This window comes from Macrosteles quadrilineatus, unplaced genomic scaffold (genome assembly GCF_028750875.1).
Source record: "Macrosteles quadrilineatus isolate MER2022 unplaced genomic scaffold, UCM_ALF_1.0 Scaffold_2__2_contigs__length_208266976, whole genome shotgun sequence".
Lineage (NCBI taxonomy): Eukaryota > Metazoa > Arthropoda > Insecta > Hemiptera > Cicadellidae > Macrosteles > Macrosteles quadrilineatus.
The window spans coordinates 140,384,686-140,396,943 of NW_026542595.1; the positions used below are offsets into that span (position 1 = coordinate 140,384,686).

The following is a 12,258-nucleotide window of genomic DNA, read 5'->3' on the forward strand; positions in this document are numbered from 1 at the left end:
ACAGATTCCAAAATATTTGTTCGCAGTCTGGACGATTTTACCCTTGTTCGCAATCTGGACTGTTCGCAATCGGGACACAACCAGGTACACGGAGGGGTTGTGAACGAAGTATGGTTCTTACAATCACTTAAGGGGGTTCGGTGCTAAAAACGTTCAAAAATCTGGAATTTAATTTTTTTATTTTTAATTTATATTTTCCTCTACAAGAAACACACGACAATTTGTAAGCATACATATTTGAAGAGAAAAACATCTTAAGTTGAACGTTCACACACATTTTCGATTAAATAATCATCTTAGATCGTTTTTGTCAGCCTTCTACAAATTGATCAGCTTAGTTTATTCTATGGTTAAATTTATTATCGAATTCAGGCCTTCTGTTTGTGTGTCAACCATTGGAATTGGCCTTTGCCGTATGTATGATAAATGTATAAATAAATACATTCGTTATCTACAACAGTACCGGTAGTTATTAAGTGACAACTAAATGAGAATCAAACACATTAACGGTTGAAAAATACTTTTTTATCTCATTATTAAGCTATGAATTAATTTATTCATGGAGGTTGTTTAACATTGTTCTGCAGTTTTAACTTTTCGTAACATACATTAAGGCCATAATCGCTTGAGTTGTGATTTAACTAAGACACGTGACGAGCGAAAATATGCTTTATGGCTTGGGGATTACGTCACCTGCTATCAATGACAACGAGCTGTAAATCATGTACAGTTGACTGCGCAACTTTTTACTGCAAGTTCAGTGTTTTGCACTCTAAAATGAGTGGCTTGAAAATTTTACAAAACTATCAATTGAGGTGATTTTTGTCTACAAAAATATACTTCCTGGATATAACTGCTGAAATAAACCTTACGAAAATTTACGTTTGATAGGCCTATAAAAGTAGTTTCAATTCAAAGCAAGGTATTTTATGTGATTCCAACAATTTTCAACCAATTTTTTCCAAATCCTCAGGTAACTTTTTGTTTAGGTTTCCTCAAGTAGTGCAAGTATTCCAAAAGACTTAATAGTTTAACAAACATATAATAAAAAAAATCAACTAGGTATTTGCAAAATGAGTAGTATACCTGAGTATACAACAAAACAAAGGAAACTGACATTTTCCAGAAAGAAACCGACATCACATCGATTTCGAGCAACGAATGCACTTGTAATAGAGTTATTGCATCCAGGCAATTTTATTGCTATGAAGGGAGAAAAATGATGCAGTGACCCAACTACTATCCATGGATGAAAAAATAATATGTCATATAGATACTTTGCTCGATTTCGAGCAAGGATTACCTTGTACTCCAACACAACCAAAGCTAGAGAAGGAACAGTTTGTAGTCTGGAATGGTCTGGAATATCTCCAGGCATTGACATAGCCCCAGTCCTTGCAAATGTACCGTCCCTAGAAGAAGTAAATCTTCCACACTTCTAGACTGTATATTTGTGCTTCTAATATATTGTCTATTATAAGATTGTTTATGGTTTGCTGCTAATTAGTGTTATTTAGCTGAATGTTTGTTTCGCAACAAATGGAAATATGGAAATCATATAGTTTTCACAAATATTGGCCTATGGTTTAGCGCCAGAATTGCTAGAATCCATCATTTACAAGCATTCGAAGAGGCACTGACGGGAGATTTGGTACAAAGATATTGGTTTTAGATCAGTAGGCAAGACGTACCTCAACACCGTTGTTTGTTTTAGTGTTTCGAACACTAGACAGCCCTAGTTGGTAAACATTTCATAATGGATTGGGCACCAACTCTCGCTTTTAGAAGTGGTATTAACAAACTTGCCTACTTCCGTTGATCTGTGGGTGGATATTTTAGAGGTTTCGAGGTATTGACGAAACAAACAACTAGTGTTGAAACTGCAAATATAATTTTAAATAGGTTAAGCAATTATTATTCTGGAATATTAATTCTCTGTGGGTTTTAGATTTAATTCATAAATAAATATCAAGTAACATGCATTACAAATACATATAGTTTCATAAACTCGAAAAAAGTACTCAATAATCAATGTATAAATTACAATACTGTACAACAGGACAGTAAATCGTCAACAACATTTAGGGCTTTGGACGTACTCTCTCTTACGCATGGGGAAATGTATGTCTCGTACCCCAAACAAAAAATTAAATAGGTACTAAAAAAGTGTGTTTAATTTTATACATAATTACATGCTTACGAAGATAAACTTAAAAGAGTGACCATTCTCCAGTAACGTAGACCGAATGTTTTGGCATAGGTTTTAACACAAAATCCAAACCATTACATTTCTTTTTTCAAGAACAAACTATTTAAACAAAAATACTGTTTTTAGGTCTCTTAAAAATATTTGACATGCACATTCTTATCATCAAAACCTCTGCGAAGCTTAGATTTTATAGAGTTTAATAGTAATCGTATTGCTTTTTCTGGAATGGAATATCTATTAGATGAACAGTTTGCTTCGCATAAGAGACATTTCTGTCTCTTTGGACTTTTTGGAGGCTTTCATAACACTTTTTAGGAATTGTCACACAATTAAGCAAAATGGTGATTGTAGGACTGTGAACTCAAACTTCCTTAACAGGAATGCTGTCATTTAACCAATAGAACAGCCTCGTCCCAAAAATACCAAGTAAACTTTTTTTGCGTCACTCGCCAATCAATGTATCACCCGCTCCCTTGAGACCATAGTTGTTATTCCATTGGCCATACTTCCGTCGTCATTACCTCAACCTTTGCAGTGGTAACTAGATAGTCATTGGTTGCGGATGCGTAGGACGTGCAAGAGTCGTGGTGGTTCGGAATCCATCATTAACAGTCGGGTCACGAGATAGAGGTGCGTGATAGGTGGATGTGACGTCACAAGGTAGGGGGGGGGAGGGTACGTCGACGTGATAGGCAAAACAAAACAAAAGCGACGTTTGTTGATGTTTGTTGACAATATGCTAACTAACCTATGTTTAGGTAAATAAGTAAATAAATAAAAAAGGCCTTTATTTAGCAAGCGTTTTACAGATACCATGTCCTATTCGAACACATTGTTTTATTGTTCAGTGTACCACGTATTTTCTCTGCATTTCTAGATTAGTTGTGCGATGCATTAGATAATTTGTATATTTGGTAATTACCCTGAACGTTAGCATGGATAAGCTGAAGATAATTTTAGTATGCGTTTAGACGATAACTTTTGTTTATTGTAAGTTCACTAACTATACGACCATTTAAATAAAAAAAACAATACATATATTTTTACAAGCTATTGCAAACATGACTAGACAAGTCCTATGGTATCTAAACAAAATCTACAAAAAATAAGTAAAAGGCAGTTCATCGACACAAGAACATCAGACATAAAATCAATTTTGGATGAAACTTATAACGAAAAGTTAATATCCAAAGTCAATTATATTAACTATTATCGTTTTCGTTAGTTTGCGATTTCTTTTTTCCCACTTCCTATTTTTATTTTGTAACTGTCCACTTAAATATCTTTGTATTATGTCCCCTTGGCACACGAAAAATATTGGTAATATTTTATTAATTTTGATTACCAGTACAAAAAGTTCTTTACATTCGTGAGTTAATTTGTAACAGTTTTATAGGTGTACATAAATTCGAGCGACCAAGAAGTAAAAAAATACTAAAACCAAGGAAAAGAAACGATACCATGCAATTAAAACAAAATGGCTGCCGCAAGTCACCATTTGAGCTTATCACAACGTTGTTACAACTGCTATATGAGTTGATAACACTTCTTAACAAGTTTTGTTGACTAACGGACTCAACGGTTAAACCTAGTCTGGAACCGTTTTGAAAACTGAGAGTAGCCTTTGTATACTGTATATTGGCATTGGCAATGATGCAATGATGTAAAGATATCGGGAAAATTTAATAAGAAATAGACGATTCAACTGTCTCGTCGACTATCATAATTAACTACGGTACATATTTCAGCATTATATTATATTTCAGTCATAATCGCGTTCTAAAATTAGAAGAAATAATCTGATGAATGCATATTTTAAATGAATTATTCAAGCAAGATGTAAGCTGATATTCCTTCAAATTCATTTGTCAAGGTCGCAGAGTTACTTGTGGTTAGTGAAAGTGTGGAGCAACACTTCAACGAGGAGATTCTGTTAAGAGAAAAATATTAGAGACACCAGACAGAGGCTAGAAATTGTAAAAAGGTATTAAAATAATAACTAGAGACTGTTGGATACAGGCTACAAATAGAGACACTAGATTAGAAATTTCGTTGATTAGAGACTAGACTATGGTTTCTACAAACTAAAGAATGTTGAAGGTAGTGGCTAGGGATTAAAGACACTATACAGAGACAAGTGATTCATTTTCTACTCGATACTACAGAATATGTAAGGCAGAGGCTCTATGTATTAGAGACTCTATACGGAGGAAAGTGAATTTAAATTTTTGACTAGAGTCTAAAGACTATAGTTACTAACGACTAAAGAATGTGCAAGGCAGATTCTAGGGATTAGAGACACTATACTGAGACTGTTGATTTGATTATTTTACTAGATACTAAAAGACTTGAGAATGTTGAAGGCAGAAGCTAGAGATTGGAGCTTCTACACATTTGACACTAGAGAACAAGATTTAACTATAGAAGGATTTGTATACAGAGGCTAAATATTAGAGAAAAAAGGATAGGGGCTAGAGACTAAAGTATGTTGAAGGTAGATGAAAGCAATTAGTGATTTTTTAGGCAGAGGCAAGGGATTTTGAGACGTGTCGTAACACTTCGGCCCAAGTAACACTTCGGCCCAGTAACATTTCGGCCCGAAACCCTCAGATGTGGCCTACGGTCCAACTCTCTACCTGCCCACTAGTAACACTTCGTCCCAACAAAATATTTGACAGGTTAGGTTAGGTTAGGTTAGGTTAGGTTAGATTAGGTTAGGTTAGGTTAGGTTAGGTTAGGTAAGATTCCACCGATTCTCCGTCATGTGAGGTCAGAGGATGCAAGGGGCGACGGTTGGGCGACATTCCATCAGAGGGTTGTTGCAAAGTATACTGGTCATGTACCTCTTACTACCTGAACTGCGTTCCTCAACCCTTGTCAATTTTTCGTCGGGCCGAAATGTTACTCCATTAGCTTATTTAATCATCTGTAAAAGCGAGTGGGACGAAGTGTTACTGTTTTTCTAAGAAATTTGAGTTTGGCCGAAATGTTACTGGGCCGAAGTGTTACTACATCATTTTGGATGAGATACTAGGCAGATGCTAGGGATTTTGAGATTCTAGGCAGAGGGCTAGGGATTTAGAGAGGCTAGAGACTAGACTAGAGACTGGAGACAGAGGCTCGGCGCGGGTGGAGCGGCAGAAACACCTGGAGGCCAAAGATAGCCTGAAGCAAACAATACAGACTTAGCTCGGCCTGACTAACGAGCGCGCATAACTATACCATAGGAGCGAGTGTGTATGTTACGGTAGAAGGGGGTTTACTCTACACAGACCAAGAGTTTTTTTTAAATTTTTTTTCTAGGTAGTGAGAGTCTAAAATCTTTATATTGGACCTTTTAAGTCTCTTTACCAACTATTGGTAGCGACCATAGATGTAACCGGTTTATTTTTGAAGCAGTACTTTGGCACATACTGTACTGTACGCTTAAATAATAATAAAAAAAATATCGTTCCATTAGGTATTTGTTAAGTAATATAATCTAACGCTTTTGAACTCCATAAGAAATCTTAGCTAGAGAACCTTCCATAGACACAAATTATCCCTAGAACTCCCTTAAGTGTTTAATTTCAAACAAGCAGTTGTTTCGTGTTTATTAATAATCTTAATCAATTATTTTGATTATGTTGTTGTTGTTCACCGTTTAACAACGTCGAATAATTAAATATTTAAAAACGTCAATGTGTAATTTGAATAAACAATCTCTTGACACAAATAAGGCCAGACCCCTGCTCAGTAATTAATGACTCGGATAATTAGTGACACAAAGAAGATCCAAACAACCTTCGTAGCACTCTCCAACCGTCTCTGTGAAGTTTACTATTGATGTTGAAAATAGTAAAACGATCAGAGTAAAACTAGTTACATCAATAACGGGTAGAAAAACTAACATGTGTCGTGAAACAGGAAAATCTTTGTATAATTTGAATAAGAGCAATAAAAAAGACAGGAGGAATAAACCGGTTGTTAATTACTTGGTTGGGTAATATTCTTTTTCTCAAACTCCTTATTTCCTGAGAGAGTGTTTTGTATGGAGGTTGGAGCACAATCTTGGAGATTTCGGTTCGAATCTCGCTAGTCACAATGGCTTTTACCATGTTATAATGCCGAACCTGTTTGTTATGAGCGCAACATATAAGTTTTGGGTCCTACTTCATAATAAAAGGAAGGGTATCTTACAAGAATCAAGTTTTTTAACGTCGTAGCCGTAAAAATTATTAGTTTTTTGCAGTCGTACGTACAGTAGGCTTGCCAACTTTTTTATATGACAAAGTCTTTACTAGTAATTTGGCAATAAAAACTAACTACAGTATAACATTTGAACCCCGTGCCTAAGAAAATAGTTGAACAACAAAACGAAAAAGCAACAGTGTCTAGACTCAGTGTAGTGATATCTACTTTTCTCCGTGTATAAACTGTAGAGATAATAGGTTTGGGTTGCTCAGCTAAAGAATGTGATGACTAACACCTAACACGAAACACCTGTCAACATAGGAGTGTCATACTCTACACTCTACAGGCCTGAAACGTTTCTGTTCATACCGCCTGTGTTTTGTTGCTTCACGTTGAACAGGTTTAAAAACCATTGAATGGCCATGGTGACTTGTATATGATTAAAAATCTCTAATTTAGAAACAGATCTCATCGCCAGGCCTAGTTGTTTACTTGATAGTTGGACCTAAAGCTTAAAACCTCTTCCCGGCTTAAACACATACATTGGTAAAACTTTGTGATAAGCAGGATTTGAACCCGAACATGTATTACAGAAGACCCGTTTCTAACAACTTACCGGTACCTATACGTTGTTTTATTGTACATTTTGTACATATCAAATTTACAATTGACAATAATTTTTATGGTTTCTTTGTATAAATGAAGGTTTAAACAAAGTTACTGTTGCAGTAGACCTCCATAACAAGACTCTCACGAGGATAAAATAAGACTGTTATCAAGGTTGACTTCATATCAAGGTTCGCAATAACATGTGGTTAGGGGTAAATTAAAGTTTGAAGGGATCTGAAAATGACACTTGTTGTCAAGAGGGACTTGTTATCGAGGTTCCATGTTTTATATTTTACGAGTAAATTATAGGCTACCAACTATATAAGTTACGAATTGGCATAAGGGGATTGCACCTTGAACTAACTGTGTTTTGTTTACTTGAGTGCAAATTAAAATAGCCTAGTTATAGTGATGTTCATGTAGAAAACAAATAAAACTTGGATTTATTTCTGAAAATTTAACACACAAATTGACGAATTATCAAAAGGCGATTACATTTGTCTATACTCTACATTGGTAACAACCTATTTATTGGTAAAATATGTGTACGAAAAATGGTTGTTCCTAGGACTGTCTTAACTCATATTTTGAAAACTGTTACACCTAGTACCTACTGTACATTAATTTCTTACCCGTTAGTCAGATATAAACTGCCCTCGCTCGTATTGAGTTACAAGTTCCTCAAACAGTAGAGGAAAACACAAAGGTTATTCTTGGCCTTTCAATTTCATTCTCTGGTAAACACAGCAGTGTTTATTACCTGTGCAGCCACTGCACGTTGTTTACCAAACATAGCGCAAGTCCTAAACAACCAACCTGGCAAATATACGAACCGGGGGTGAGAAAATATTGTGCCTGCTCGGGTAAAATAAGCAGTCAATACCATCTGGGAAATGGAAAAGAAACACTGACCGACTTTGGTGAATCTCCTGCACTGAATAATATTTGAAGATCGGGTTTGAAAATTGTAACAATCGAACAATGAATTTCATCTTCAACAATAAACAAACACTGCTGTCTTTAATAAAAAATAAGATAAAAATATGTTATGATGTAAAATGTGTACCTACTAAGTTTCATATAGTTTGTTTGAACGAAGGTTTGTGGATCGATCTAAAAAGCAGTTTGGGATACACACACCAACTTTTTAACCGCGATCCTCTGGCTTACTCAAATACTTTGTCCTTTGTAATTCCTTTCCCCATTAACTATCATAGTACGGTAATAAAAGGACAAACATCCCTTCAATTGAATTGTAACATTCTCTGCAAAAACCCATTCTTAGTTATCTTTGAGTAAAATACCTGCAGCTGGTTAATATTAGCCTAGACGCGTGGTATCTTCGCTTTGCTGGACCAATCCAAAGTAAATGCGAAAAACGAACTTTCCCAGAGCCCGTATTATTGTTTTTATCCTGATACTATGATAGGGCTATTTCTAACAATTAGCCTAAGAGTGAATCGGAGGAGCCGCTCTTGAAATCATTGCTTGCGCAAACGTCACTTTTAGTATAGGATATACACAATTTTACCTTATCGATTGCAAAGGGTACATCAGTGCAGTTGTATGATGGTCTGATGTTTGTACAGGCGGTACATAATATCTAGGCTATTATTTTTTTAATCATTCATCTTTAAACAGCAACAAAATGTCTTGTTTTGTAAACTAATCAGTGCCTTTGGTATATGGAAAACAATTTGCTCAGTGTAGATACACAAAACAATAGTGCAAAGATAACCTGTGATAAAAACAAATATTTCATAGCGTTTCATCAAACAAAATCTTTAAAAAAAGAAACATGGTTGTATCGTAGCACGTAAATTTCAAAAATTGTCATTTGGCCTAATTTCCCATCGTCACTATTATTCTTTAGGCTGATGACAATTATTGGCTAAACCATAACATGGTTTGAAAGCCAACAACTGAATTTGAGCAAGTTTTTTTTATATTTAAGCCCACAACTTATTTCACTCTCCTGCTATTTTCCTCAAACATTTATAAGAATGAGACAATATTACTAACAACAAAAACATATGTCTTTTTACATGAGGGTTTCCTTCATAATAACTTTATTTTTCGCTGAGTACTTTACTCTGCACCTGAAGAAGAGAAATCATGTGCTTTAACTAGACATGCCCCGTAATCGTCTACTATAAAAATAAATGTTACAAAAATTCACTAAAGTATGCCGAGGACAACACATTTTTCCCGAGAATGTCACAAGTGCGAAATGTCACAGATTGCGGTGTGGGAAGAGCTTGAATGAAGAAGAGCGGAGAAGAAGAATGCGCAATGACAGAAAGCGCGGGTCACGCTGTGATTATACAGGTAGAAAGTGGCGCGAAGGTCGTCAGCGCACGCGCTATCAGCTGTTGTATGCGCAAACCCAGTGATGCAACATGACAGACAAGTCAGTAATTAGACGGTGTTGGCAGTTGGCACCACTGCTGCCTATTTCTCAGTATCGATCAATAATTGTGGCTGTGTAGAAAAAGTAGAGATTGGAAAATCCTCACTATGATTTATGTGTTTAAAATAGAACGTGTGTAAAGTTGTAGTTTCCGTAGATTGAAATGGAAAATAATCTTAGGGTAAAACCATTACTTATCCATCCTCTCTTAATTTCCAGGTTTACATAATAGCTATCAAAATACATTTTTCTTCATGGATTAATATTTTTACTGTTGTTTAAGGCTGTTTATTGTTAAATAATATTCTAGTATAAAATATGAATATATAGCATTAAGAGCTCCTGATACGTATTTAAGTATAGATGTACACATTATTTATAAACAGTGTGCACATGTTTTTTGACCTATGGACAGTAACCAAAACATATTTCCTGCTGGTAAGAGCTCTTCCCTCGAGCACGGACTTGCAGTCCATTCGGGGGAATACTGTGCCTACCACTAATAATGTATTCCTGTATATTTCTAAAGCTGAATAAAGTGATTTTTGATTTCATTTGATTTTGACAATAGTTCATCCCACTCAGAGTGATACTATTAAAATCTTTTAACTTTATTTAATGAGTAAAAAATGAGTGTAAAGCAATAAAATGACTTCGCATTCCCTGCCACTCTTGCAAGTATGAAGTAGGCGTATACTACTACTAAATAGGCATTGTGCGATGCATGCAGCCCAGATCTTATTTTACACCATGTTGCTGTAGTTCATGCGTTGCAGCAGTGCAGTATACGTATGTTTAATTCGCTGATGCTGCCGGAAATAAGATATGTACTGTGCCGCCATCGCTCCGTACAATGTCAACAGTTATGAGGACGACTCTCAAAGAAATATTGAAGTGTGCATGTGGATTTTAACCAAAATATTCAGGGAATAGGCCTACACAAACAGTATATTGTCATCAAATGGGCTCACGTGTTAAGTTTACAGCTTTTAAAAATCTTAAATTAATTTCGTATCATTATCAACAGCGTCAGTTTAGGATTATACAGGGCTCATTTAAAAAAAAAGGTTAACGGAGGAGGTGGTTTGAAGACTTTTCCCAAAATTATTCAGAAGGGAACAAAGTAAAAAAAATAATTAAACGTGTTTTTCAGCACTTAAATCTTAACCCGAACAAGAGATATAGGCTAAGAGAGGACTACTAGCTAGTAGCTAGTAGGCTATACACAATTATATCAGCTTTTAGTCAAAACTTGCACCCAAATGTGGGTTATGGAGATGGGGTAGGCCATGTGCCTTCCTTCTGAATAAACGGCATCAGAGTTTTAACCAATCCGATACCAAAACGAAGCTGCTCAAATTTATGAATATGAATACATATTTCCATACAAGTTATGTATTTATTTATTAACGTTCAACACCATTTCATCTCATTGCACAACATAAACATAGCGGAGCATAAATAACAAGGATCATACATAACCAACAATATTATTAACAAGTAAAAAAAATGATCAACAAGAATAAATGTGAGGTCTATAACAAACTCTACAAGAATTGAATGAAAAAAGTAAATAAATCTGGAGTTCCATAAATTGATCGGATTACAGTGATAACATTTATAAATTCTATCAACATGCAAGCAACAGCATTTTAAAAAGGTACAACATATTACATCTGTAAACATTACCAGCAACGTAGCACCCAACTCATATTTGATTAGAGCCTACATAGATACTATTGTGTAATGCTGGCTAAAAAAATGACACGAAAGATTTTATATTTCAATATTTCCTAGGGCAATAAACTAATCGATTCCCCAACCAATAGCATGTGGCCAAATCTCTAAAGCCAGACAAAGTCACACTGTCCAAAGTCGCAACAATTTTATTTTAAAAACCTAAAGTAAAAATATAGTCTCACATCGAATGTTCAGTTTACGATAAATTATTTTGATAACCTATTCCTTTAAACGGTCTTACCTATAAATTTTACGAAGTATAGGCCTACATTTCGTATTTACTCGACAGTTATAATTGAGTTGAGTAGAATCATAAACTAAATACCAAGTATGTTTTAACTATAGTAGAACGAATGCTACGCTAAGTTCTCAAAACTGGGAGGTTTTCTCTAAACTCGCCAAAAGGAATTAAAAGACCGGTCGACATTACCAAAACGCACTCGAATATAGTTTGTGATTAGCTGCAGTTAGAGAGGTCTGAATAGTACATCGTCTAGATCTAGATCGTTTTTGTCTTATGTACTAGGTACTAGCCTATACCATTGACTATTGGATACCCTACAGAATCCTATACCTAAACAGATAATAAAAACTACACGTGGAAGAGGCACGAGCTTGAATTAGCCTAGGGTAGACATAACCAAGTTTCATCTTTGCAAACACGTTTTTCATCGTCTTAAGTTCAAGTTAGGCTAGTTAACTTTTATTTTATCATGACACAACCTATCCGGCAAAGCTGGTCTTGGTGAAGAGGAAGGTAATCAGGTAATCAGGTAATAGTCGAAAACAAAACCTCTTAATTGTACAGTATATCCAAATCAACCCTACCTTGTCCAGGAGGGTCGGACACAGGGGTAGTAGATGTTGCAGGCCAATAGGTGGAGGACAACGCCGAACTATCCAGCCAATTGTTGAACCCTGGGCCATAGTAGGCGGACCAATTGCTAGAGGTGCTGGAGGGTAGATGGTAAGGTGCGGCTCTATGGCTGCTCTTCATCTTTGCATATCCCGGGACGCCCGTGGTGGTGGAGGACACTTCACAAGACACAGAACTGACGAGGGAAATGGCTATGCTACACACACAGCGACCAGCGACTGTCGTGGACTAGACGAAGAC

At 35.8% G+C, this 12,258-nt stretch overlaps 1 protein-coding gene across 19 annotated transcripts in view; it reads right to left on the reverse strand.

Annotated features, from left to right (window-relative positions):
• The window catches only part of LOC128987958 (CUGBP Elav-like family member 1), a 696,992-nt gene that overhangs the window by 112,836 nt on the left and 571,898 nt on the right, over positions 1-12,258 (reverse strand). The window contains exon 1 of one of the 19 annotated variants that reach the window (XM_054409109.1): positions 11,970-12,256. The exons of the other annotated variants lie outside the window; for them this stretch is intronic. Coding sequence (XP_054265084.1) covers positions 11,970-12,138 — 169 coding nt within the window. The 5' untranslated portion in view covers positions 12,139-12,256. Of the gene's footprint in view, positions 1-11,969; positions 12,257-12,258 lie in introns of those variants that run through there. 19 annotated transcript variants of the gene reach the window in all.